Raw genomic sequence first — 27,057 nt, 5'->3', positions numbered from 1 at the left:
GCTGAGCCGGCACGCTGGGGCGCTCCGCAGGGGAGGCGCTCCCCGCCGCCCCCGGTGCCGCCCAGTGCCCCCGGTGCCCTCCGCACCATGCCCGAGCAGCTCAGCGTGGCCGACTTCTTGGCCGTTGCCAGCGAGGACCTCGGTTCCCCGGCCGCCGCCTTCGCCTCCAAGATGCAGAAGTGCCGGGGGACCGTGGGGGCTCTGGAGGAGGTGAGCGAGGCCGGGGGGTGTGGTCGGGGGGGTCAGACTGCGCATCCCGCCTGGGAACACCTCCGCTGGGTGCTGGGGTCCCTGGGTGCTAGTCCCTTGATGCTTGCGCCTCCCTCGGGCTTCTGTTTTTCAGAGCCCACCCTTTCATCCCGAGACTACGCTGGTCATCCTGAACGGGTGGTTTGGGACCCTCGGATGGGGGGGCCGTTTGTATCTCCCGAGCAGCCCCATCGTACTTTTATGGGGAGCTAAGGCCTGTAGAAATGAGCAAAGGCTTCTTTAAAGCTCCAAGTGCCCCCCCCCCGCCCCCCCCCCCCCCCGGGGCCAGGACATATCCCCTATCACCTCGAGGCCAGGGTGGCCTATTTCCTTATTTGTAGGGCCAGAGCATTCCCACCTGCCCCTCCCGGAGATCAAGGCATCCCTCCTGGGGCCAGGGCATCCTTCTTTCCCACCGGGACCAGCGCATGCCCCCAGGGAATCAGCCCCACATTTCTATCCACTATCGAGCTCCTGTACTGGAGCCAGCCCCGATAGGATGTGGTGTCGCTGGGGGGGTCTCTTCCTTGTGGAGTATTTTCAATGTCCCCCAAAGTCATCGGCAGCCTTTTTGGGAAGGTGAAGGTGGTGGGTTGCCTTCATCCTCCTCCCGCCTGGAATAAAGGCAGTTTCCAGCTGGTCCTGTGGCTTTTGCCAACGCCTCTTAGCTAAGGAATGACTTTGAAGGAGAGCCAGAGCTGGCAGGGAGTGGGGGGCTCCCGGCACAAGGGCTGCTGGGATACCTGGGGGCAGTGGGATGGGTGTCCCACACCTGGCAATCTGGGAACACACCATGTAGCATCTTGGTCTCCATCAGCACATGCTGGTCACTGTCATGGATCCTCTTCCCAGTGGGGAAGGAGGAGGTGGCTCTAGCCAGGAGGGACAGCAGGAATTTTGTTTGGCTGCTTGGAGAGGCTGTGGTTAAGGGATGGAGGGATGGGGAGAGATGCGTCCCTCGGGAATGACTGGGGGTCTCTGGGATTGGCTTAGTAAAGCTCCAGCAAGCATGAGAGATAGCTGGGAATCGTGACTGCTGTGCCATATGTGCCATGGAGGGCACAGGGCTGAACCCTCCATGCCACTGGAGGCTCTGGGGAAGAGCCCAACCTGCTGCTAGACCTTTGGCATCCCCCTGGTCCTTCTCCACATGAGGGGAGAAGGGAAATCTGAGCAAACCAGCTCCCTGCTATCTTTGGAGCTGCAACATGGTGATAGCATGAGGCAAGGGGGATAATCAGTGGCAGATTTGGGGATCACTGGGGGAGGGGAGAGATGCTCTGTGACCAAACTGAGCCATAATCCATCCTGTCACCACTCCAAATACTGGCAGGTGGCTTGGTGAGCAGGAGGGAGCGAAGGATGCTGGTCGAACTCCAGTGACTGCTGGGTGGGAAGGGATGGCTACATCCCACCAGGACCCTGGGACAAAGCATGGCCACATGCACCCAAGATAGGAGCTGGTCTCAATCGGGGGCAGGAGTGAGCAGGGAGAGGACTGGAGATTGCTGCTTAACACTAAGGAGACATCCTGATATTGCCCAGAGCTACTTTGTGCCTCAGTTTACCTCCTGAGATTAAAGAGGGTCCTCTCCCTGGTGTTTGTGGGACTTCAGTATCCCTGGGGCTGCTGCAGAGACATAGCCTGAGGTCTCTGGAGTGGGCTCGGAAGGCTGAATCCAGCCCTTGGTGGTTGGTGCTGTGTGCACATCAGAGGGGACTGGGCACCTCTGGACTAGGGCAGGGTGACATGGCAGATGAGCTCCCAGCTCACCCTGTCCCCGAGGGCAGTGCCACATACTGCTCCTGGCCTGACAGCTTGGCATCCTGGCTCTGGCACCTGTGGCGGCTCCTTCGCTGGGTAGCACGAGCCGGCAGCAGCGGGGGAGGGAGAAGAATGGCCTCCATTGAGCATCCTGCCTGAGGTCCCCCGGCTGCGAGCCCAGCTAGCTGTGGTGCTGGTGTGCATTCATCCCTTCCTCCATCCCATGGGGAATTCCTCCTGCTGATGTCCCTGTTATGCCAATGTCCTCAGCTGCCCCCTGACCAGAAGCCCTTGAGCTGGGCCTGGGGGATGATGGGTGCCAACGGGGGCTCCAGACATCTCTGCTCCTCCACTCCTGAGCAGCCGAGGACTGTGTTCCCAGCAGCCAGTCTGGTACATTGGGGATGCCAGTGCTGCTTGCAGGTGCCAGCAGCACTGTACAGTGATTGCCTCTGTGTTAACCACCCAAATACTTGTCTCTGCTTGCCCTGTGCCCACTGGTAGATGCACAGACCCCTTCCTTAAAGCCCTTGTGTCCTTCCCTGGATCAGCCCTGCTCTGCACCAGCCCTGCATTCTGCATCCAGCAGCTGTGAGCTGGCACCAGGATGAGCTGCTCCATCCTGGACACTTGAAGGAGCGTCTTCCCACATTTTCCCAGTGATGCTTCCAAAGCATCTCATGCTACCTCAGTTTCCCCTTCCTAAGACTCTGCCAGGTTTGCAAGCCTGGAGCATCCAGGCATCCAGCCCTGAGTTCCCCCAGAGGCAGGGAATATCTCTGCTCTGGAGAGTTTGGTGCACCTGGATGTGACACAGAGAAGGGCCATGAGGGGCTTTGGTGCACCCCCAACATTCTCCCCTCTGTAGATGCATTGCAAGACTCCTGAGCAAACTCCTGGGGTTTGGCTCCCACCTCAGCCCCAGTCTGCTCCAAGCCAGTTCATCCTGGCAGCATCCCATCTGGCGAAGAGAGCAGTGCTGAAGCTGGGCTGACCCTGCTGTCAGGAAATCAGCCTTGACATCAGCCCGAAAACCTTCAACAGAGCTCAAGCAGAGAGAGAGCCTCTTTATTGTAATTCCTCCGAGGTTTCATCCCTGCCCTTTCTGCTGTTCACGCCCTCTAAATATTTCCAGCCTGTTATCATGGCTCTGGTACCTGCAGCCAAGCCACCCTTAACCCTTTCCTGATGCTGGGGCCAGCGTGTGCTCAGATGCTTGTGCTGGCAGCACCACAGCCCCTTGCCCTTGGGTTGAGTGGGGTGGGATTGTCACAGGGCTTGGTGGGGTTGAATTTGTTGTGGTGCTTAAGGGGCAAATCAGGGCTATACAGGTAGGAAGAGATGGGAGGATGGGGAGAGCTGCAAACCAGAGCAGGATCTGGGTGATGGGGCTGCAGGGAGACTCGTGGTGCTGGGGACCATGGGGCAAGATCATGCATGAGCTGGGGGGGTTTGGAAAGCCACATTGCTCATTGTGGGATTGTTGTGGTTTAGCACACAATCAGCACAAGGGTTTATGGGATTTAGGTCCCCATCAGCAGGACATGGGTCCTGTGAGAGCTGAGCACCCTCACACATCTCACCTGGTTCTGAGCCATGGGGATGGGCTTATGTGCTACATGATGCTTCAACTCCTCCTTGGTTGAAACAGTCCCTGCAAGAGCCAGCGAAGCTGGCTTTCTGTTAAGCTTTCCATGCTTAATAGAAGCTGCTGGGATCCAAAGAGCCTCTTACCTCCTCCTACTGTCTTGCTCAAACCCTCCTCTCTGTAGCCAGCCAAAGCCCTGCCTGGCAGCAAAGCTATTGGGACCACAGCCCTGGCAGGAGACCGGCTGGACGCTGTGGTTCCAGCATCCCAGGATGCCTCCAGCTCCTTTCCCAGCCCTGGGAGCTTGGATCCCACCCCACACATCTGCACAGTAGAGTTGCAGCCTTTCCAAGGGCCAGCTGGGCTGGGGGAGTGGCAGCCATGCTTGGCTAATGAGCTCCATTTGTTTTCTCTCTTTGCTCTTGCAGAGCCTGGATGGGGACCAAGCTGTGCTCCAGAGGATCAGGAAATATGTGAAAGCTATTCACATCTCCGGGCTCAGTGAGTTGGGCTTAGGGAGATGATGGGCATACCCAGAGCATGGGGCTGGGGTTGTGTGATAGCCCCATCCTCCACCAGCAATGGTCACACCGGGCAGCTGTGGGTGCTGCTGAGCCTGGGGCTATTTGCTGCTTGGGTGCTACAAGCCCGCCAGTCTGGAAACATGCTAAGGTGCCAAAAATTGTCTTAAAATTGTATAAAGTGGGAAATGGAGAGCCTTAGGAAGCTTGTTTTGGATATTCCAGTGGTGTTGTCCAGCAGGATCAGTCCAGATTTGCTACAGAGGTGGGTGGCAAACCCAAAAAAAGTAAGGAGGTGGATGCTAGCTGCTGGTGGAACCACATGACGTGACCTGATAATGTGCTTAGATGCCAAAAACTGTCTGAAATATATATGAAAAGGAAAAATTGAGAACCTTAGGGAGGTTGTTTTGTGGCACTGCTGCTGTCCTGCATTAGGATTGGGCCGGCTCTGTTAGAAGGGAATGGAGAGATGGTGTGACCCTAATGTGTCGGGTGCTGCAGGGTCACCGCATGTCCCTCTTTGGTGTCTCTCCATACAGCCCATGTGGAGAATGAAGAACAGTACAGTGAGGCCCTGGAGAACTTTGGCAACAACCACCTGTCCCAGAACAACCATGAGCTCTCTACCGGCTTCCTAAACCTGGCGGTCTTCACCCGCGAGGTCACTGCACTCTTCAAGAATCTGGTGAGCTGTCCCAAATCCACTTGGATTTGGAATCCCCCACCAACCAGTGCAGCTCCCCTCCTTCCAATTTAGCTGCCCTCCACCACATGCAGCAATCCCTACCTCCTACCTTGGGCTCAGGGACACATTCTCAGTGCTCTCAGACCATCTGATACCCTCATTACTGAATTTATAGCTCACTCCCAGCTCCCTGGGGCCATTGACACTGGGATCTAATGGGAAGCTGGGGCTGCTATTTTCATTTTTCCCTTTTTTCTTGCTTTCTGTTTTTTTCTCACATCAATTGCATCTCTGATCTTGCTTGCCAAGAGTAAATCAAAGCCACGCTGGGCTGCACAGTGGGGCCATGGGGAGCAGGCAGAGGCGGCTGTGAGCCGAGCCAGGAATGGCTCCGATGGAAAACTCAGGTCCTGAATGAAGCTGGGTTCATGCATGCCCAGCAGCAAATCCCTGGGGGGGTCCCATGTGGCCCCCTCTCTTTTCACTTTCAAATCCCCCTCTCCAAAGGGTGTTCTTGGCCCCTGGCTTTGCTTAAGGAGGAAATTGATTTCTGCTGCCCTTCCCCCAGCAAGAATTTCAGATTTTTTATGTGTTCCTCTCCCAGTTACCCCAATCTGGGCCTCCCTACTCCTCCCCTTCCCCATCCTGGCTGTCATAGCCTGCTGGACTCCCGTGCTTCAGTAGAGCTCTGCAGAACTGTCCTGATGGAGGAGTTGGACCAGTTCTGAGGGTCCCCACCTCCTGCCCCACATGCTGCTGAGTGAGTTCTGTGCCAAAACCAGATCCAAAAAGCTGTTTCTCCTCCTAGAGTCTCCCTGGAGCTCCCCCATTACCCCTGGTTTGGGGGTGGTCCTGTGCCCTGGGGCTGGGTTTCTCCTCAGGTGCTGCAGAGGACCAAAACCCTTTAAAAGAAATCTGGGTACACTGGGGAAGTCCCATGTGGGTGCTGGAGCTGCTCTCACAGCTCTAAAATGGGGCACTGCTCCGTGGGCTGCATGGAGGGAGACCAGGACAGCAGTGGGCTCCCATGTCCTCACCACAGACCCCTGCACAGCACTGGTAGGCATAGTGGCGGCTGCACTGCTATCCCCAGATCCCAAAAAAGGGAGGCATTTTGGGAAGCCCCTTTGACATGGGTGAGCTCTTTGTATCACAGGACCATGGAGGGGCTGGTCGTGCTGCTGGATGCTGGGGACAGGGATGAGGTGTCAGTGGGGGAAGACAGCTTTGTTTTTGGCAGCTATGCTGCTGGTGTGGTTTGTGGGAAGGGCCACATTCGTCAGACATCTTGCAGCCAGTTCCAACAAGCCCCAGCGTGCCCTCTGCCAGGATCCTGGATTCAGCCACCCTTCCAGCCTCTTTAACCCTTCCTGGGGCAGTGACAGAGTTGGGGGGAGGTCCCTGGCACTGGGGAAGACCTGGGGCTACAGCTCCCTGACTTCCCTCACCGTGGGGTGGCCCTATGTCTACCTTCTGCAGGTGCAGAACCTGAATAACATCGTGTCCTTCCCCCTGGACAGCCTGTTGAAGGGGCAGCTGAAGGATGGCCGCCTGGTAAGTCCTGTCCCCAGGGTCACTCATTTGGTGACATTCTGCAGCGAGACCTCTGGTATGGATTCAGCTCATGTCTGTGGCCAGGAGAAGGGAGGAGCTAGCACAAGGGCGTGGAAGGAAGCAGTGAGGGTTGGGAGTGACAGAAGTGAGGGGTGAAGACCTGATAGGGACACTCGTCACCCTCAAGGGGTGCAGCAATGCAGAGCAAAGCTCTTGGCCCATTTAGTGCCACTGGCTCTTTTGCTTTCCCTGACAGCTGCCACCCCCTTTTTCCTTTGCCACAGGATTCCAAGAAGCAGATTGAAAAGGCCTGGAAGGATTATGAGACCAAAGTGTAAGTAGCATGCTGCCTCTGGCAAAATCTACCTAATCCCACTCTGCACAAAGGTGTTTTGTCCCTGGACTGGAGCCAGGCACCAATGGTGCCAATCTGTCATGGGGAGGGTTCTGGTCCAGCTTTTCCCAAAGGGGAAAGGGAGAGGGGCTGGAAAGGGCCTGGCGATATTTCTCCTGATCCCATCCCCACTGCAGCCTCCTGCATGGGACACCCCTCAGAGTAGGGATGTCCCCAGCCCACCTTCATCCCATTCCACAGGGGAAAGATGGAGAAGGAGAAGGAACGAGCCCGCGTGGCTGGGGTCATCCAGGCAGAGCCAGCAGCAGTGGAGGTGGCCGAGGACATGCAGAAGGAGCGTCGGCTCTTGCAGCTCCACATGTGTGAGGTGGGGGATTGGGGACTTTTCCCCCCCAGGAACAGAGTCCCGGGGGGCATGGGGGACCGCTCTGCTAGAAGCTGTGGAGGGACATCAGAGCCTCTCCCAGTATCCGACACCAAAGCAGCCCCACCTGTGTGCTGTGGGGGACCCTTGTCCATTCCCTTCTCCCTGTGCCCCATCATGGTCCCAGCTCAGGGATCCCCATCCCATCCCATCCCATCCCATCCCATCCCATCCCATCCCATCCCATCCCATCCCATCCCATCCCATCCCATCCCATCCCATCCCATCCCCCTACTGAGGTCCCTGTGTAATGCAGCTCCAAATGGCACCCATGGTGCCCCATAAGGGTGGCCTGGGGGTTTCTTCCGTGTCCCCCCAGCCCCACTCCTACCCTTCCTTGGGTGGCATTTGGGTAAAAAGTAAGCTTTTTGGCTAACGTCCGTGAGGTTGGCTTTGTGGTTTTTGCCTATCCTCAAAACTGCTCCTGGCTTTGATGAAGGGGGTCACACGTCACCTCAGATCCTTGTCAATTCTGCGTTCTTGCAGTCATGCTCAAGAGATCAGATGGGAATAAATGAAGGAGACTCAATTTCAAAGCCCTGCAGCAAGGAGGAACCCAAGTGTCCTGGTTCCAGACACTCAGCAGCCCCATAAACTTCGAGGGTGGCAGAGCAGGAAACAAGTCTGCCATGGGTTGTCCCAGAGGTCTCCCATGTTCCTGAGGGCCAGATCTTGGTGCCGCCCCATGCCCCCCAGCAAAGAACAGGGGTTGTGGGTAGGAGGCTGTGCCTGCCTCGCAGCTGGGACCCGGCCAGATGAGTCACTCCCTTGAATAGCTCCACTGTGGGATAAATAACAGCACATGGAGAGGTGGGAGCTGGAGCAGGGCATGTGCACCCGTGTTTCTGCATGCATGAGAGCTGCTGCTGGCCCTGGAAATGGGAGGGCAGTTCTTCTGGGTGGCTGGAGGCCCATATGATGCACATAGGTTTATTGGAAGGTGGGTTTTGCTATTCCAGGGTCCTGTTTCATTCCATGGGGTTGTGGTGTCTCCTCATCGTGGGCCATCTCACACCCTCAGGGCTGTGGGAGCATCCCTTTGTTCACAGGTCCCAGCCAGCGCTGCCTGGGACGCTCTGCTGCCACTGTCACCGTGGGATGTGGGTGGCAGGGCAGGGACATCCTACAGGAGCTGGGCACATGTGGCCTTTTCTAGGTGGGACGTGCTCCCTGACATTGACTTGGCCTCTCCAGCTGTCATGGAGTACTTTAACAGCCGTGCCCAGTCCAGTGACCCCTCAGGGTGTCTGCAGTGCCTGGGGCAGGGTGAGGCTCCATTCCAGGAGCTCTGTCTCACCCTGGAAAGCCCCCAGAGCTCAGGGCTGCCTCCCCCTCCCCTCGCTCCCCACTCAAAACCATTCCAGCAGCTGGAGAGGAGCTTGCAGGGGGAAAATCTCTTCCCCTCCTTCTTTTACTTAGGGTGAGCGAGAGTCAGTGTGTTTCCTTCCCTGCCTGCAGCTGATGGATGGGTTTGATGCATAAAGCTGAAATTCCCCATCCCACGGGGCACCTCAGCAGACCTCCAGTGCTGGTGTGCTGCAGGTGCTCGCTTCTTGGAATCTGATTTTTTGGGAATACAAAGGCCATATCTTAAAAAGCGTTTGGCCTTTTTTGTTGTGTTTTTTCTTTCCTTCACAAGCTGCCTTGAGTTTTGGTTATTTATTAACTCCAGAAGTAATGGGCAGTGGGAGAAGCATGCTGGGCTGGAAAGCCTGGAGGCCTGCCTCAGTCCTTGAACTTTCCATGTCTTGGAGGACTTCCAGAGCCATGTTTTTGAGGGTGGTCCCCAGTGAGCTGCCTTCAAATCCAACATCATGACTTGACTTCTTGAAACCCAGCCAGTGTTTTAACCTTCCTCCCTGTGCTGGGAAGGGAATCAAGGGCTAGACAGGCTCTTGCTCTTTCCTCTGGGATATTTTCAGCTGGTCCTTGTCTCTGTCACCTAACCAGGTGTTTTCTCCCCGTCCAGTACCTGCTAAAAGCCAGAGAGTCTCAGATGAAGCAGGGACCAGATTTCCTGCAGAGCCTCATCAAATTTTTCCACGCTCAGCACAAGTAGGTGCCACCTGGGTCAAGATGGGACTGGTTGTCACCCTTGGGTGGTCCCACGAGGGTCTGGGGTCTTCTGCTCTCATCCCAGAGCCATAAAGCTGTTAGTGAAGATACTGGGCAGAGCCCATCCCTTCTCAGTTTTCTCTGGGGAGTTGAAATGTGCTTTGTTGTCTTGAGGAGCTGTAAACGTGTCCATGGGGCAGTGGGAGGGGCATTGGCTTGAGATGTATCTGATTATTTGGTTTCTGGATAGATTTCCAGGGATGAGCTCAGCTGAGCACCTCTGGCTTTAGCCATGGGGCTTGTAACAAGGGTGTTTGGAGTGAGGATCAACATCCCCTTGCCTTTCCCGTTGCTCTGTGAGGCTGGAATAGCAGTGTGTGGGAGTCATCATCTCCTCCAGCTCTCAAGTGGCGAAGCTGAGGCAGGTTGAGACTGTCATGGTGCTTAAAAGCATGTCTTTGACTGGGACTGTGACCCAGGGACCCCTGAGATTGTGGCTTTTGGCAGCACTGCTCCCCAGTGAGTTGAGCTAGGATTAAACAAGAGGCCAATCCTGCATGCCAAACATCCCAAACATTTGGGGTATCCAAACCCCATGGGCTAGACTTGGACTTTGTTGGGCTCTCTCCAGATCCCCGTAGCCAGGGAGCCACAAAGCAAGTACCAGGGAGGGGATCGCCATGATCTCCTGCCACAATTTCTCTAAAAACCCTCTTTTTTCCTCCATCTTCCCCATCTGCATCTTAATCACCCTCAACAAACACCCAGTTTCTTCCAAGACGGCTGGAAGGCTGCCCAGAATCTCTACCCCTTCATTGAGAAGCTCGCCGTGTCCCTGCATGCGGTAAGGCCTTCACGCTGCCATGCAGTGCCCTCAGCCTGTCCCCCGGGATGCTCCCGTCCCTGTGCCAGCCCCGGCCAGCACCTGTGCTCAGGGCAGCCCTGAGGGCAGCTGCTCCCTCTGCAGCTGCGCCAAGCACAGGAGGAGGAGGTGAAGCAGCTCACGCAGACCCGTGATTCCCTCCGCAACATCCTGCAGCTGGAGAACAAGGAGGTGAGACCCCAGGATGGGCAGGGAAGAGCTGGGAAGGAGCATTGGGAGGTGCTGAGTACGCTGGGGTTAGTTTGGGAGAGGGGAGCTGGGTTAACCTCTCCAGGGACCTGGAGACATTTGGATGCTGGGAGGGCATGGGGCTGTCTGGCATCTTCTGGACACACTGCACCTCCGTAAGGACAAGGTCACCTGGGGCAGCAGCCACCTCTGTGCCTCTCACTTCGCTTTTTTACTGTCTTTTTTTCAGGAAAACTTGAACAGGAAGAACTCTGGCAGTGGCTACAGTATCCACCAGCACCAAGGCAACAAGCAGTACGGGACAGAGAAGTCAGGATTCCTGTACAAGAAGAGTGATGGGTGAGGATGAGTGTTATCCTGGAGAGCTCTTGGCTTCATCCTGACATTGTCAGTGCTCATGGGAGGTCCAGAGCTGAAATCCAGCTCACAGGACATTTAGTATTCTATGAGTTAGAGAAAGCATAACCCCATGTCCAGAACTCCCATCAGGCCTCTGCCATGGCTGGTTTGGGATGTGGATGTGGGTGGTTGCAGCTGTGCAATCCCCACTCCTCCTCTTCCTTTTTCTCAGGATCCGCAAAGTGTGGCAGAAGAGGAAGTGTGGTGTGAAGTATGGCTGCCTGACCATCTCCCACAGCACGGTGGGGAGGGTGGGGGCTGCAGCCCTGACCCTTTTATGTGCACCCTTTGGGGCTTGGTGTCCATTGGATTTCAGGTTTAATTTTGCCAAAACTGATCACAAATCTGCCTGGCTTAAAAATCAATGCAGGATGAGACTGGACAGTTTAAAGAAAGTCCCCTGTATCTGATGGGGGTCCCAGGGTGGTGTCCCCGTGTCTGACGGGGGTCCCAGGGTGGTGCCCCGTGTCTGTCTATGGGAGAGGAGGTGATGCTGGCGGGGGCAGGCCGACGGACAATGCGGGTCCAGACGAGCCCAAAGGGGATGGGCTGGTTGGGCGGGAAGGGCTGCCCCCTGGCGGTGGAGGCTGGAAACTGCAGGAGGGACAGAGGGACCTCTTGGAGCCATGTTCTCCTGCAAAGGGTTCCTGTTCTTCTGAAATGAGTCAGACAAAGTCTGATTTGCATGGTTATCCCGAGAGAAACCATCTGTGGTGGTGGTTGTACCACCACAGTTGCCACTGGAGATGGTGATGCCCATCCCATTCATTCCTGGTCCTTTAACCCACCTCGGTCCTCTCACCCTGCAGATAAACCGTCCCCCTGTGAAGCTGAACCTCCTCACCTGCCAGGTGCGGCCCCATGCTGAGGAGAAAAAATGCTTTGACCTGGTGACACGTGAGTACCTGGGATGAGGTGCAGTGGCTGGGGTGTGAGGTGTTTGACCTGGAGGTGGAGGCTTTGGTGGGACCTCTCCCTTTTTGGAGTGAGTTTTCCCTCTGAAACACAGTGGCACCCTCTTTAGTCTGGCTCTGGGTATCTTCCTGGCCGTCTTTACAGATGAAGGACCAATCCAGTGAGGGCTAGAAAGCTGAGACAAAAAGAGATTGTGACAGGGCTCAGGTGATGGGAGAGTGATGTGCAGTGATTTAATTTGTAATTAAGCAGCTCCTTTGAAGAGATTTCATCTGATTCCTTGGCATCCCTAGACCATAGAATCCTAGAATGGTTTAGATTGGAAGTAACTGTTTTGTTCCACCCCTGCACCATGGGCCCGGATATCTTCCACTAGACCAGATTGCTCCAAGACCTGTCCAAGCTTAAACAATTCAAAGGATGTGGCAGACACAGCTTCTCTCCTTTCACCTTCTCTCCTCTCTCCCCATCCCTGCAGACAACAGGACATATCACTTCCAAGCAGAAGATGAGCAAGAGTGTGTTGTGTAAGTGCCACAGCCTATCCCTCCTCCTTGATGTGCCAGATCCTGCTCTGCCTTCCTCATCCTCCTCTTCCTCCTCCCTCCAGGTGGGTCTCGGTGCTGCAGAACAGCAAGGATGAAGCCCTGAGCAATGCCTTCAAGGGGGATGGGGGCAGTGGCGGGGTGGCAGCAGGCACCGGGGTGGACGGCGGCATGCAGGAGCTCACCAGGCTGGTTATCAGTGAGGTGAAGAACATGCCAGGAAACAAGCAGTGTTGTGACTGCGGTGCCCCAGGTATGTCAGGGCCTGGGGTGTCCCCTTGCCCTGGGTGTGAGTCAGGGTTCATGGGGGTCACAGCATCTTTGGGGGCTGGGCATGCCGCTGAGCCCCGCGCCGCTCCCACTGCAGATCCCACGTGGCTCTCTACCAACCTTGGCATCCTGACATGCATCGAGTGCTCTGGCATCCATCGGGAGCTGGGTGTGCATTATTCCCGCATCCAGTCCCTCACTCTGGATGTTCTCAGCACCTCTGAGCTGCTGGTAAGCTGCTCTCTGAGCCGAGAGATCTCCTGGCACCTTGGGAACCACCCTCTGTGTCTCCCAAACCTCCTGTGACACAGGATTCCTTTCTTCTCCTCCATCCCATCTGTCCCCAGTTTGCTCCAGGGCTTGCAAACTTGCCTCAGTTTCCCAGTGCAGTGGTGTGGGCAAGGGGGGCTCTGCAAAGCTCTTTGCTAAGCAGGACGCTGCTGGCAGCTCCCCAGGATTTTCTCCCTCCTAAAATAGATTTCCACTTCCATAAGAGAGCATCATCCTGGCAAAGATGCTGCTCTGGGAAAGCCCTGGATGGATCCAATGGATTCCTTCCTTCTGGGATGGGATCTGGCTGGAACAGGGTGAGTGTGACCAGGAGGGTTTATGTCCCTCTGTTCTCCTCTCTCCCTAGCTGGCTGTTAGCATTGGGAACACTCGTTTCAATGAGATCATGGAGGCCGCGCTACCCACACAGGACTGTCCCAAGCCTTCAGCCAGCAGTGATATGTGAGTCAGGGACTTGGGTGTGCTGGGAAGAAGAGGAGGAGAAGGAAAAGGAGTGCATGGTGTGTGCCCTGTTCTTGTCCCCATGCTGCCACTGCCCATCTAAAACAGCCCTGGGATGAGGCATCCTGGTGTCATTGCTGGATTGTGGTGGGGATCTGCACCTCTTTGGAGGCTTACCCTTGAATCTGAGGCTTCAGGAGAAGGCAGGAGCACAGGGCTCCACAGCCTGTCTCCATGCCCATCCAAGCCTCCCTTCCGGCAGGGCTGCGCGCAAGGAATACATCATGGCCAAGTACATGGAGCGACGCTACGTGCAGAAAAGCAGCCAGGACAACCCCCACGGCCTCTGGGAAGCCATTCAAGCCCGTGACCTCCTGGCCCTCCTCAAGGCCTTTGCCGAGGGGCATGACCTGACCAAGCCCCTGGCCAGCCCTGAGGGTCAGGTGAGGCCTGCACCCAACAGGGAATGGATTTTCCCTCTCTGGGTGGCTGTGCTCTGGGTTGCCTTGGGCTTTGGGAAGGGATATGCTGGTTGGAAGGTGAGCATCCTTAGGTCCAGCTTTCTTCTCTCCTACACACAGGAGATGAAGTATTGTTGAGGCCAGCTCTCCTCTCCCTTCCATATCTTGGGAGATGAGTATACATGTATCCAGCACTCCTTTTCCCTTCATTCAAGGGGAAGATGAGCATTCTTGGATCCAGTACTTCTTTTCACTTTATCCTGAGGAAAGATGAGCACTCTCAGGGTCATCTCTCACTCCTATCTCTTGGCAGGATGCAGGCGAGCTGCCGCTGCACATGGCCGTACGCCACGCCGACAGATCATCCCTTCCCTTGGTGGACTTCATCATCCAGAATGGGTGCGTCCCCAAGGGCTCCCAGTGTTCCCTGCCCCTCTCTCTCACAGGAGGAATGTACAGGATGCTTGTATCAAAGCCTTGACTTTCCTGCTATTGGCCCTGCACAGGGGAACACTGGACCAGGTGACACAGAATGGGAACACGGCCTTGCACTATGGTGCACTCTATAACCAGCCCAACTGCCTCAAGCTGCTCCTGAAAGGGAAAGCCACCTTCACCACAGGTATGAGCTTGGGACAGAGGTTTTGGGGTTCTTTGGTGGGAATGGCAAGGCTGCAACTTGGATTTGTCCCCCTTTTGTCCCTTGGGCAGTGAACGCGGCAGGCGAGACAGCTCTGGATGTGGCGAGGAGGCTGAAGTACAGCGAGTGTGAGGAGCTGGTAGGTGGGATGGAGGAATGGGGGAGAAGCTCAGAGTGGGGAGAGGGGATCAAGTGCCTGAGGAGGACTGGCATGAAGGTGGGGGGCTTTTGGAACGTGTCCCTCCAGTGCCAAGACCCCTGTGGGCTGCCCCATCCTGAGATCCCCCTGACCTGCCCCATCCCTCTGGCAGCTGGAGCAGGCGCAGGCAGGGAAGCTATCTCTGCAAATCCATGTGGACTATGACTGGGAGCCCCCATCAGAGTTGCCCTATGACAGTGAGGATGAGCTGGAGGAGAAGGTACTGTGGGATGGTGGGGCCTCCACATCGCCAGTAAGGGAGCTGTGGGAGTGCAGACCCTTTTGCGGGGCTGGTGGTAGTGGGACATCCCTGGAGCTGTGTGTGTACCCCCAGGTGAGCCCCCTCCAGCGCTCCTTCAAGGGCACATCACCACTGGCTGCCAGCCCACTGCCTGCCTGCCCCCAGACCCGCTGGAGCTGCATGGGGATGGACATCACCAACAAGACCTACGAGAGCATCCTGGTGCCCTCGCGCACTGCGCCCCGCCGGGCTCACAGCGAGGAGATCCCCCCGCCGCTGCCCCTCAAAAACCCTATGCGAGGCAGCTCTCGCCCCAAACCCAGCCACAGCCCCACCGGTGAGTTGGAGGAGGGAGTCATCATGGTGGGGCTGTGCCTTCCCCCAGAGACCAAGTTTATTGTCCCCATTGTGTGTGTTCCCCCAGAACGCCCTGAACTGCCCCGGCAGGCATCGGAGCCCCACTTCTCTGGGCCGGCAGAGGCAGTGGCACCACACAGCCTGCCCTGTGCCAGCAGCACGGGTGCCCTGGATGGCACCCCCAGCACCCGCAGCCCCACCGAGAGCCAGTGGGCAGCCTACTGGGAAACCCGCTCCGAGACGGACACGAGCAGCAGTCGGCGGGGGCCAGAGCTGAGTCCCCCACCCACACAGCCCCTGCCAGGCAGCACAGTCCCTGACATCCCCCCTGTCAAGTTTGGGTAGGGACCCTGCTCCAGACTGGGGTTGCACTTGGTGTTGGGGGATCATTGTATGGTGCTGGTGGGTGAACTTCAACCTCTGCCACCCCCATGGGCATGGAGAATTGCTGTGAAGCAAAAGGGTCCCCACCCTCCAAAGAAACTGATGGTGACCCTGGGATGCAGGAGGAGACAAGGGCAGCTATGGGGATGCTGGGTTGTCCTTGGAGACAATGATGCAGATTATCTGGGAGGACACCAAGATCCTCTGCCAGTTATCATATGTATTTTTTCTCTTCTTTGGAAAAATGTGGTGGGATGGGCTCATTTGAGGGAGTTTGGGTGCTGGGGACCCTTTTCATCAGCATCCAGGGAGCTGTGGGTGAGATCCATGTCCCATGGGGGAAGGCCTAACCTCCCTGAGACCTGACAGGATGGAGAACAGGGTGGGGGAAGGCAACAGCAGAGGGAGGGTGACACTGTTCCCACTGTCACCCACAGCTCAGAGAGCACCCGCTCATACCGGCGCATTGGTGGCACGGTGGGCAAAATGGGGTCGGCTGGGTCCCCCCAGAGCCCTGGTGGCCCTGAGGACCCTGGTCTCAGCAAGGTTCCCCCTGTGCCCATGCCCAGAAGATTTGCTCCGGTAGGTGCAAATTCTCCTCTGCATCCCCAAGCATCCCAGTTCCTCTTATCCTGGGGTGGCAGATGGAGTGATCAGAGGGTCCTATCCCTGTTGCCACCTTTTGGATGGCTTCGGGGGGTCTGTCACCCCCTTTTGATCCCATTTCAGGCGAAGGGGAGGCAGAAGCGAGTAAAGGCAGTGGCTGACTGCAAGGGAGACAAGGCACGAGAGCTGACCTTCTCCAAGGGGGAGGTCATCGTGGTGACACGGGAGGAGGACGAGCAGATCTGGGTGAGTCACCATGGCATGGACAGGTGCTGGGATCCAAATCCTGGTCCTTTTCCCCCTCCAGTTCTCTTCTGGAGGCTGGGTTTTTCTGGGGGGCACAGATGGGGGACTTCTGCCCCATGTATGCATGGAGGAGGGCTAGGAGGGCTCCACTGATGTGTCACCACAGCTTTTCCTCTCTAAATCCCTGTTGGAATTGAGCAGGGAAGAAGTTCTGGGGCTGATATCTCAAGATAAGACTTGCAGTCCCCTGAACCCTTTTTCTGCACCCCCAGGTTGGCTTCATTGAGGGTGATGGATCCCGCACTGGAGTCTTCCCTGCCAGCTTCGTCCACCTCTTGCAAGACTGACTGTCTGGGGGTGGCCCATTTGTCACTGTCCCGTTGACTGGTAGTAGAGCCAGCTCTCTGCTAGGGGCTTGGTAGAGCCAGGCCAAAGGGACATGTGCCCAGGATCCTGGCATGAGACCACTGCCCTCCAAGGGGGTCCAGAGATCCCCTGCATTGGGAAAACCATCTATGGATGGCAGCAGTGGGGGGCTGAGGAGCAGAGAATGGACATGCTTGCTGCACTGGTGGGCTGAGGTTTCTGTGCCAGCCCCTGCTCCCACTGCTCTTCTGTCATACCTGTGGTCTCTGCCCATCCCTTGGGTTTTCTTCTTCCTTCTCTGCAAGGAATTTGGGATGGGGGAGCTGTATTTGGTATCCCCTACCCTCTGCCAGATAGTCATGAAGCCTCCTCCTCATCCTGGGGGCAACCATGGATCACCAGCCTCCTAATGCACCCCAACTGTGAAGCCTTTGGGATAGGCAAGAAATAGGAGAGGGGTTTTGTTTTTTTGTGTGTCCATCCCCCACCCCAGGTTCTGGGAGCTGCCTGGACTGGTGGAGTTCAGGGATGCTCCAAAGCTTCTCCAAAACTGGTAGCAAAATGCCATTCCTTGATTTGGAGGGCAGGGGATGTTTCAGGTGGTACCACAGAGCCCCTGCCCCATGTCCCTCATATGGGGTGGGTGCTGGATCACTGCCCCTTCCCTGGGGGGCGGGTCTCAGAGGGGGTTTTGCAACTTTTTCTAGGACCAGCATACCCCTGTAGCAGTGTCCCCTGGGAGCCACCTGCCTCCATACCCCTCACTTTACCCTTCTCATTTCTGTGTCAGATGCTTCATCTCAAAAAAGTCTTTTTTAAAATGTTTTCTGTCTGATTTCTAATAAACCATCATTTTTTAAGCACCTGGGAATGTGTTGGGGGGTACAACCCCTGCCCTGCCATCCCCAGCATGGTGATGCTGCTGATGTGTTCCCAAGGCTCCCAGTCCCTGGCATCTGTGATCACCCTTGGGGGCAGCCATGTAGGGCTAGGCTGGGACATGGATCCAGAGCAGGATGCTCATCCTACAGCCCCCCCCATGTGAGTGCTGGAGCAGGGACAAGCAAGGATAGCAAGGTTGTTGCCACCTACATATCCCAGTGGCCTGTGTCCCGTATTGCTGCCTGTCCAGCCAGGCCTGAGGGGCTCCTGCTCCTGCTCCAGGCTGGCACACTATCAGCTGGCTCTGCTGGTGCACCATCTCTGCTGTGCTTCAAAGACTGCAGCGTGTCATTTGTCATCGCACAATCGCGGAATGTTGGAAGAGGCCTTAAAGATCGTTCCGTCCACCCCCTGATGTAGGGGGGACACCTTCCACTAGACCAGGCAGGTTGCTCCAAGCCTGTCCATCCTGACCTTGGACATTTCCAGGGATGGGGTATTCTCAGTACCAAAATACTCCAATATATGGAGTACTCCAGTATAAGAACTATTCCTGTATAGTGGAATTCCACATATATTGGAACATTCCAATGCATGGAGTATAAAGATTATTCCCCCAGGGCACTCGCTGCTGGATCAACTTTGGAAAAAACAGAGCCTGTGGCACACTGTACCCGTGCCCCTGAGGATTCCCTACCTCAGCTGTGCCGATGGCAAAGCCCCATCCCGGGCCCTGTGCCTCCCTGGGCTCCCCACGGCCGCGAGCCGCGTGTCCTGGAGCGCCCCAGCGTGCGCCTCCTCTGTTCCTGCAGCCGTGGTTCTTGGCTATATTTAGCCCTCCCCCGTGCTATTTTGCTTTCCTGGCAGGAGTTTATAACTGGCCGGGACAGCCCCACCTCCTTTCTGCTTTCTCTCCCTTCCCTTCTCTTCCCTTCCCGTCCCTTTCCCCCTTTTCCCCTCCTCTCTGTTCCCTCCCACCCCGCTGCCCAGGACCCCCATGTCGGCAGTGCCCAGCTGTGCCCGCAGCCAGTGTCCTGCTCCACTGGAGCCCCCGCCATGGGGCCCGCTGAGGAGCTGGTCCGGATTGCCAAGAAATTGGATAAGATGGTGGCCAGGAAAAGCACGGTAAGGTGGCTGAGCTCCTCAGGGCGTGTGCGCGTATTTAAACATACGTATTTACACGTGTACATATTTATACGCATGCTTATTTACACACTTTCTTGTTTACATGCATGTTTGAATGTTGTGTGGCTTGGGAAAGGGGGGGGGGGGGGGGGGGTTTGCTTTTCACAGCCCTCACGTTGTCCCTGGAGGTGCTGAGTGGGTTTAAGGGGTGCTGCCTGTGTCACCCAAGCCCAGCCTCAGGACATCATAGTCAGCACCCAGGGGATTTAATTTTGCCTCTAATTTGGGGCTCTCCTGTACCCCATTGCTCCCAGACACTGGGATTTGGGGGTAAGGGGGTGTTTGTCCCATGGGTGGCAGCTCCTGACACTGCTTGGCAGCGCCGGATTGTGGGCGACAGGTGTTTGGCCCCCAGCCTGTGCACCAACACCTGATCAGTGCCAGGGACAGAGGCTCATGTACAGGCAAGGAAAAGCTCTGGGCTGGTGGATATAACACCCTCGGGCACAGCCCTGCCTGTTTCACAAGTGTGCAAAGGGAGGGGAAGGGGTCAGACACTGTTTCCTGGGTGGCTGTGCTCTGGGGAAGCCAGGATCCAGCCCTGCCACCCTTGTGCCAAGTGAGGATCCTGGTGAGCCTGTTACATGTGCCAAACCCAGCTCTCAGAGTTAATATTTGACTGTTTCCACTGGCCTTTGCCCTGACAAGGTGCAGGCTACTGGCTGGGGGGGCAGCACTGACGTCTCCATGGATCTGGTGGCTTTTTGGGATGCCAGTGCTTGGTATCAAACCACATCCCATGGCTCTGCTTGAGGCCAGGAATTACCCAGGGGTCAAGGGACAGGGGTGTTCCATACTTCTCTTGCTGCACTTTGGGATGGGACAGAGCCAGGGTCCACCTACAGCACAGGAATGTCCCTGCGCCCATCAAACGGGGGAGATCTGATCCAGCCCCTCATGATGGGACTCCATGGAAGTGTCCCCCGAGGGGATACCTGGGAGCTGTTGTCTGCTGCTGGGGTTCTAAAAATACCAAGGATGAGGAGGAGGAGAAAGAGAGGGAGGAGGAGTAAGGCTCTGTGCTGGACTATCCTTATCTCAGCTGCCACTGCAGGGTACCAGGATGTGTCCCATGGACCTTCACACCCCTGAGTGGGGGACATTGGGAAATCCCCCAGCTATCCCTAACTCCCACCGGCCCAGATTTTTCTTGCAGATGGGGGTTTTCTCAAGTTTTAAGAAAAGCTCGTGCTATCCAGCTGGAGATGTGACCTGGGGCTGGGATGATCCAGCAGGGTTTGGGTGTGGGATTTTTCTATTGGTGTGAGAGGTCAGGCAATCCCAGGGAGCAGCCAGGGCTGCTTTGGGTTCTCCTGTCATGCCCTTCCTGGTGCTGCCTGGTGCCTCCTCAAGGGCTTCTGTGGCTTCTCCCTGCTCTAGGAAGGGGCACTGGATCTGCTCAAGTCCCTTACTGGCTACACCATGACCATCCAGCTGCTCCAGGTGAGGGGGTTTGGGTGGGGGGACACCCCATGGGGTGGCTTGTCCTGTGCCTTGTGCCAGCCACCACATCCCTAAGGATGTGTCCCTGGTGTGTGTCCCCAGACCACACGGATTGGAGTGGCTGTGAACTCAGTGCGGAAACACTGCTCAGATGAAGAGGTGGTGGCCTCAGCCAAAATCCTCATCAAAAACTGGAAGCGGCTTCTGGGTGAGCGATGCTGGAGGGAGACGAGAACCCCTAAAATTTCAATCCTCCCTGAGCCATCCCTGCACCTCAAGCCCCAATGCTTTCTGGGGAGATGGAGTGGAATCAGTCCAGAGCTAGGACATGCAGGCTCCTATAACCTGTAACTCAGATTTTCCAAAGGCTTGTTTTCACTCTGGGATAGAGTGGTGTAAATCAATGTGTGCCCCACCAAGGGCTGAGCATCTCCACAATCATTCCCCACCCCAGGATGCAACTCTGCAGGTGCCCTATGCTGGTTTGGGCTGTGACTATGACACCCAAATCCTTCCCACAGAGTCCACCACCACAAAAAAAGAGAAGGATGCAGATAAGAAGAAGGAGAAGGACACAGATGGAGACAAGGAGAAGAAGAAGGGGCTGGATGTTTCCAGCTGCCCCAGTGAAGGGGTGAAGCACAGCAAGAATACAGCTGAGAAGCACAGGGAGAAGCACAAGGAGAGGTGAGGAGTCCTGTTGGGGGACACCAGGGTCAATATGAGACCACCCTCTGCTTGGTCTTTAAGAGTTTATCCATCTCTGCCTACCCATGGATGCTGGCAGCACCTCTGGAGACCAAACTGCCTCTGAGACAGCACCAGGGCCGATTTTGGAGGAGGGAGAAGTGGATATTTTCTATTTTGCCTTCTCTAAAACTAGGTCATTTTGGACAGTGCTCATCTGACCCATGCTCTCTTTATCTCTAGGAAGCCCAGCAAGTGTGACTCTCATGCCACCACCACCCAGGGCCACTCTGCTGATTCCAGCCCAGAGAGGTACCTGCTGAAGGATGCCCTGACCCTCACGCCAGGCTCTGCCAGGCACTGCCAGCCCAGAGGAGGCTTTGCTGGCAGCCTGGGGGGGCTCAGGGATGGGGGATGCAGATGGACAGATCCAGATCACAGGTTGACAGAGTATGCTGGGTTTGCTGAGAGCTTCTCTCCCTTCCTTTGGGCGGTGGTGAAGAGAGTCCAGTGATGGCAGGAGCCCTACTGCGTCCTCCAAGAAATCACCTCTGGATGGCAAGAAAGAGAGGTGGGTCCTGGGCTGCATGAGGAAGGGAGAGGCAAGACCCTGACCCCTCACTGGCTTGTGCTTGGGGTGTGGACCCATCACTTGTCCCAGCTACTGCCCTCTGACATGGGGCTTGTCCTGCCAGGAGAGCCTCTGCTGACTCCAGGTCCTCAACTGTCTCGTCCTCCTCCTCCACACAGAAGAGACTGTCAGGAGAGAGGTAAGGAGGGGGTGTCCCTGGGCAGCCTAGGGATGCTTTTAGGGTCCCCCTTCGGAATACCATGAATGTGGAGGGGGTGTGAAGTGGCTGGGAGCCCTGATCCTGCCACAGCACGGGGATATTTCCTGGGAGGAGCAAATGGAGATTCCTGTTGGCTTCCGAGCGAGTGCTCTCATCGATGTGCTGATGCCTGAGGTCCTGCCACCAGTCCCTGCCCCCTGTCCTGCCTGTCCTGTCTCTGGTGTCATCCCCACTGTCCTGTTTCATGCCACTCCCAGGAGGGCCTCTGTGGGCACCAGCCTCTCTCCAGTTCCCACCAGCTCCCAGAGAAACTCCAGTGACAGCAAGGAGGAAAGGTAGGAGAGACCCACTCCACTTCCAAGGGACCCCGGCAGGTCCCTGTGGCTGTGCCAGGACCCTGCCACCTGCCCATGCCCCTCCATGTGCCCCTGCAGAGCCAACAGCAGCAAGGCCAAGCCTGAGGTGCCGCGAACCCCCAGCAGCCCCTCCTTCTCTGCCAGCCCCTGCTTCCTGGCCCCCTGCTACCTCACAGGGGACTCAGTGCGGGACAAGTGCATTGAGATGTTGACGGCTGCACTGCGCATGGATGGTGAGCAGTTCTTGGGGTGCTGGACCCCAGACTGGGCTATTTCTCCTATGGGACAGTCCTAATAGGAACATTCAGCCCCAAAGGAAAGAAAAGAAGGTTGCTAGGGTCTCTGATAAGGGGGTTGGATGTGAGGATGCATCTTGGTAAGGTTCAAGATGGGTAAAATTAGGTATTTTAGAGATAGAGAGCCCGGGGCAAGTACAGGGGGACAGGTGAGATTTTCTGGGGGAGGTACAGTGAGACCTATGGCTGGTTTCACACCTGAAAGTCACCCCTTAACCTCTCTACCCTTTAGACGACTACAAGGAGTTCAGTGTTAACTGCGAGAAGATGGCATCGGAGATTGAAGACCATATCCTTTGGGAGCCTAAGGGTCCCCAGGCTTCACCTGCTTGGGGGGGCGTACGTGCTGCTGGGGACAGGACAGAGGGTGACAGGGACAAGGACAGAGGGTGACAGACTCTGCCGTGCTCGTTGCCTGCAGAGGGAGCCCAGACCTCAGTGAGAGGATGCTGAGGCTAAGGCTGAAGCTGATGCTGAGCAAAGCATCTCCTGAGCACCTGCCTTTGTGTCCTCCCCAGTCCCCTCTGGTCAGGGACCTGCCTTTGTCTCTGGGGAAATAAATCCAAACCCAGCCAAAGCTTTTCCCATGAGGCCTGCTGTAGGTGCCTGTGTCTCCTGCTAGAACCAGTCTGTCACAATGTCCAGGCTGTCCCATGCTGGAAGGGATGGAGCCACCTCTGCCCACCCCCAACTCAAGGCTTGGGGTTCTCCTGGCAGCCCACTGAGACCAGGACCAGCCCCAGGGTGGTTCAGCTCCTGGGTGCCCTTTTCGGTGCCTCCCAGACTCTGTGCCCAAAGCTGCTACATCAACCCATCCATACCCATGTTCTTTGGGAGGAGGGAGTAGACAGAGTCCTCTGCACCATGAACTTTTGTCCCAGCACAGGGCTTGGTGATAGTCCCTGAGCTCCATAGCCTTGCCTGGATGTTAGACATTCCAAGGCAGTGGAAAGTCATTTTCCTCCCCACATCTCAAGCTGTGCTTCATCCTCTTAAAGCCAAGGATGGGGACACTTCCCACAGGGAGGAAAGCCCCACTGAGATCAGCCACCTCCACGTGACCATTGGCCCTGGTGACAGCAGCACCAAGCTGGCATCCCCCATCCCCCTGTGTTGACTCTTTGACGGACCCCACATATCTTCCAGGAGCTGAAGAGCACAGACATGAAGTATCGCAACCGGGTGCGGAGCAGGATCAGCAACCTGAAGGACCCCAAGAACCCTGGGCTGCGGAGGAATGTGCTGTGTGGGGCCATCGAGCCCAGCCTCATCGCCCGCATGACTGCAGAGGTGGGCACTTGAGTGCATGGGGCTGGTGCCCCTGGATCTCTTCCCTGCTGCCTCTGTGGTGCCCGAGTGCTGGGTCTTGGCTTGGTGCTGTCCACAGTGGGGATGTCCCAGCACCTCCCTGTCCCACTCCAGTGCTGAATGAGACACGGGGAGCATTAGGACAAAGCTGGCAGCACTGCTAGGTCCCCTTAAAGCCCTGCAGACCCCCAGCCTAACACAGATCTGGCTGTGGGATGTCACACTGGCAGGAATCAGGCTGGAGTGTCCCCATTTGTCCTCCTCAAACAGAGTCCACAAATCAGGCTCCTCGGAAGCCCAGTTTCCCCTGTGGGGAGACAGATCCCTTCAGATAGCAGTTTTAGTTTGAAGATGGGATGATTTTTTTCATCAGGATGGGTCTAAGCCCTCCAGCAAGCACAGACAGCAGGATTAATCCTGTTTTGGGAGAGGATGGGGAGGGTGTTGGACTGTGGTACTTGGATGTGAGCAGAGCCATGGCCACACTGACCCATGTGGGCCAATGCTGGTGGCAGGAGATGGCCAGTGATGAGCTGAAGAAGCTGCGGAATGCCATGACCCAGGAGGCCATCCGGGAGCACCAGATGGCCAAGACAGGTGGCACCGTCACTGACCTCTTCCAGTGTGGCAAATGCAAGAAGAAGAACTGCACGTACAACCAGGTCAGGCCTGGTCTGCAGGGGAGCTTGCCTCAGGGGATGCTGTAAGGGTCTCACTGAGGCAGTGCTGCTCCACCCCAGGTACAGACACGCAGCGCCGACGAGCCCATGACAACGTTCGTGCTGTGCAACGAGTGTGGGAACCGCTGGAAGGTCTGTGACCATCTGGGGAGAGGCTCTGGGCAACCCACCCCTTTCCTAGCCTTCAGGGGTAGCAGAGCCCCCTGAAGTGGTGCTTTGGGTGCTGGGTGAGGGCTTACCACCTGCCCTGGGCTCTGCTTCTCCTGCAGTTCTGCTGATGCGGCTGGCAATTGGGCTGGAGGGAACATGGTGCAAGACAAGATGCTGTGACACCACATTGGGCAGCTGGGTTGGGGAGAAGGGATCAGGGTGGCACCAGTCCCTAAACACCAGCTCTTTGTACCCTTGCACTGGGCTCCTTCAAACATCCTGGGGACCTGGCCTCTGGCAATGTCAAGTTCACTCGAGAAGGTCCCTGTGAATTCAATGGTTCTTCCCTGCAAATTCCTGCCCGTTGACTGGGGTGTGCTGGGATCCCACTGGGAACAGACTCATTCCTGGTTTGGGGGCAGGAGAGACATTGCCCGATGGAGATGGGGCTGTGCCTGCGAGCTGAGGGTGGCAGAGGGCCAGGTCATAACCCAAACACCTTCTTCCTCACCTAAGTGCACACAGAGGGAGGGGAGAGACATGGAGGGGACAGGGTGGGTGCAGCATGTCCAGATGCTGTTGGGATGCCACTGTGCCCCTCTGCTCTGTGACAAATGGACCATCCATCCTGGCTTGAAGGCACCATGTCCCAGGAAAGAAGGAAGGATGGCAGGGAGAGGAGCAAGGAAGAACCCTTCCAGCCAGAGTAATAAAGGTGTGAACTATCTCTGCAGCATTGACTGTTTCCTAAGATGGGTTTGGGATGTCTGTCTCGAGTTTATAGCTCTCCAGCTTGAGCCTCAGGGTCGTGGAGGGTGCTGCTCCCATGTCTGCATGAGCCAAGAGTGTGAGAGCAGAGAAGAACAGTGAGGCTATTAATTAACCCATCATTAATTTTTAAATCTTGGCCTGAGGTGTGAATTTTTTCACAGGCTGTGCCATTTGTACCCAGACTTGGGTGCTAAACCCTCTGTGTTTGGGGGGCCCCCACCACCCTTAGGCCGCCTGAAAGAGCTCTCTGGGCTGTGGTGCTTGTTAATACTCTGAAGTGATTAATGAGCCTCCAAGGCAATTATTTACACTTGTGACAGTGTGTGTGGCTGCAATTAAGGAATATAACGGATTGTAGGGGATGAATAAAACATCGGTGTGACCTTGAGGTGTGAGGGGAGCATAGGAAGGGCGGGACTGGGGCTCCCGGCCATCCCCAGGGTGCCTCAGGGTGTGTTTGCCTGGGACAAGGCTGAAATAGGGGGATTTGGACTTAAATTTTTTTGCAGTCCAGTCTAATAAAGGTGTTTAAGTGATAGCAGAGGGAGCCAGACTCCAAGCATGTTATGATGGATCTCCTGGCATCCCTCTGTGTCCTTCACAAGAGCCCTCAGGACCTCTGCTGCAGCTCCAGCCCCACGTGAGGCTGGTCGTGGCCATGCAATGATGGAAAGGCCCTTACAGTTCCTGCCAGGGGTTGATTTACCCACCCTGAGGCTCCAGGTTTGGATGTTCCAAAGCTTCAGCAAAGGCTGGTGTCTCTTCCTGCCTCTCCCACCTATCTCTGCATGAATCACAGAATCATTTCAGTTGGAAAAGACCTCCAAGATAATTGAGCACAACTGCTCTCCCAGCACTGCCAAGCCCACCACTAACTACATGTCCCCAGTGCCACATCAACATATCTTTTAAATCCCTCCAGGCGACTCCAAGGAGATGCTGAATCTTCTATCTGATGGAATTTTTATATTCAACCTCTGACCTGCAACACTTTAAACAACCCCACAGAGTGTCCAACTCCAGCCAGGCTTCCCCATGAGCGGACAGCCACTACTGGTGCTGCCAGACCACATCCCTTCCCCAAAGACAGCCCTCAGCCACCTCAGGGACACAGAATCTGCCACATGGCCAGTTTTACTTTGCAATCCTGGCTTGTCCAGGGGTCACCAGCCCCCATAGTCCAGCCCCCCCAGCTGGGGCTTTGCCGCTGCCCTTCTCCCCCGCATTCTTCCAGCCTTGAGAAAACAATCAGAACTTTGCTGTTCTGTGGTTTCCTTGGCAACCCCATTTCCCCATTCTCTCACTTTATGCATCTGTATCTCCCCGGCCCCGGTCACCTACCCCCAAAGCACAGTGGCAGGTCCCTGTGCACAGGGATGGAGCAGGAGATGATGTGTCCTGTCCACCTCCAGGACAGCTGATCCCAGAGGGACCCTCTGGAAAATTTCCACTCTGTCTCATCTAAGCCAGGGCTTCCCAAGCACCTGGGCTTATTGGAAAGGAATGGAGTAGCTGGCGGTGGTTCGTGTCTCTGAACTGAACAGAATTAAAGCAGTTTTGGAGTCAGTTTTTATCTCTCTGTGTGGGTCCTCTGTGCACAGGGTACCCAGAGAAGCTGTGGCTGCCCTATCCCTGAAAGTGTCCAAGGCCAGCCTAAATAGGGCTTGGAGCAACCCACTCTAGTGGAAGGTGTCCTCGCCCATGGCAGGGGTGGAATGAGAAGAGCTTTAAGGTCCCTTCCAACCCAAACCATTCCATGATTCCATGACTGGCAGTCTCTGTAACAAACTGAGCAGATTCCCCTGCCCATTCCCATGCTTTCTTCCAATCAATAGGTAATGATCCCTGAGGCACAAGCACTAACTGCCTCCCCAGA

General features: G+C 56.1%; 2 protein-coding genes across 5 annotated transcripts; both read left to right on the top strand.

The window, feature by feature from the left end:
• Positions 1 to 17,492, top strand: ASAP3 (ArfGAP with SH3 domain, ankyrin repeat and PH domain 3). Of its 2 annotated transcripts, XM_036396967.2 has the most exons (26): positions 1 to 210; positions 4,031 to 4,103; positions 4,666 to 4,811; positions 6,291 to 6,365; positions 6,650 to 6,699; positions 6,961 to 7,087; positions 9,114 to 9,199; positions 9,968 to 10,043; positions 10,167 to 10,253; positions 10,501 to 10,610; positions 10,843 to 10,912; positions 11,480 to 11,567; positions 12,064 to 12,112; positions 12,196 to 12,383; positions 12,498 to 12,631; positions 13,038 to 13,132; positions 13,395 to 13,575; positions 13,907 to 13,992; positions 14,100 to 14,215; positions 14,305 to 14,372; positions 14,545 to 14,652; positions 14,767 to 15,010; positions 15,098 to 15,371; positions 15,852 to 15,996; positions 16,144 to 16,266; positions 16,539 to 17,492. In XM_036396967.2, the coding sequence occupies exons 1-26, from the start codon at positions 88 to 90 to the stop codon at positions 16,611 to 16,613; spliced, it is 2,997 nt and encodes a 998-aa protein (XP_036252860.1). In that variant the 5' UTR covers positions 1 to 87; the 3' UTR covers positions 16,614 to 17,492. The 2 variants fall into 2 exon arrangements, with proteins under 2 accessions (XP_036252860.1, XP_054373169.1); XM_054517194.1 differs by lacking the exon at positions 14,545 to 14,652.
• A 97-nt stretch (positions 17,493 to 17,589) lies between these two features.
• Positions 17,590 to 25,137, top strand: LOC118695417 (transcription elongation factor A protein 3-like). 3 transcript variants are annotated; one of them, XM_036396968.1, is made up of 14 exons: positions 17,590 to 18,639; positions 20,080 to 20,142; positions 20,245 to 20,350; positions 20,664 to 20,829; positions 21,073 to 21,141; positions 21,332 to 21,400; positions 21,525 to 21,599; positions 21,878 to 21,955; positions 22,055 to 22,209; positions 22,505 to 22,611; positions 23,419 to 23,562; positions 24,096 to 24,242; positions 24,321 to 24,392; positions 24,530 to 25,137. In XM_036396968.1, exons 1-14 carry the CDS (start codon positions 18,109 to 18,111, stop codon positions 24,536 to 24,538), a joined length of 1,791 nt encoding a protein of 596 aa, XP_036252861.1. In that variant the 5' UTR covers positions 17,590 to 18,108; the 3' UTR covers positions 24,539 to 25,137. The 3 variants fall into 3 exon arrangements, with proteins under 3 accessions (XP_036252861.1, XP_054373171.1, XP_054373172.1); XM_054517196.1 differs by lacking the exon at positions 24,530 to 25,137 and having other exon boundaries at positions 24,321 to 24,512; XM_054517197.1 differs by lacking the exon at positions 24,530 to 25,137 and having other exon boundaries at positions 22,505 to 22,566; positions 23,413 to 23,562; positions 24,321 to 24,511.
• Positions 25,138 to 27,057: the final 1,920 nt, after the last annotated feature.

This window comes from Molothrus ater, chromosome 24, assembly GCF_012460135.2.
Source record: "Molothrus ater isolate BHLD 08-10-18 breed brown headed cowbird chromosome 24, BPBGC_Mater_1.1, whole genome shotgun sequence".
Lineage (NCBI taxonomy): Eukaryota > Metazoa > Chordata > Aves > Passeriformes > Icteridae > Molothrus > Molothrus ater.
Note: the sequence above shows the minus strand (reverse complement) of the source record. Positions and strands in the feature narration are given on the sequence as shown.

Bases quoted from the DNA above. Each gene is read 5' to 3' on its own strand.
- ASAP3 (XM_036396967.2), top strand. From the start codon at position 88: ATGCCCGAGCAGCTCAGCGTGGCCGACTTCTTGGCCGTTGCCAGCGAG. The intron at 7,088-9,113 runs GTGGGGGATTGG...CTCCCCGTCCAG, and splicing joins TGCAGCTCCACATGTGTGAG to TACCTGCTAAAAGCCAGAGA. The intron at 13,993-14,099 runs GTGCGTCCCCAA...GGCCCTGCACAG, and splicing joins GACTTCATCATCCAGAATGG to GGGAACACTGGACCAGGTGA.
- LOC118695417 (XM_054517196.1), top strand. From the start codon at position 18,109: ATGGAGTATAAAGATTATTCCCCCAGGGCACTCGCTGCTGGATCAACT. The intron at 21,142-21,331 runs GTACCTGCTGAA...GCGGTGGTGAAG, and splicing joins GCTGATTCCAGCCCAGAGAG to AGAGTCCAGTGATGGCAGGA. The intron at 21,401-21,524 runs GTGGGTCCTGGG...TTGTCCTGCCAG, and splicing joins CTGGATGGCAAGAAAGAGAG to GAGAGCCTCTGCTGACTCCA.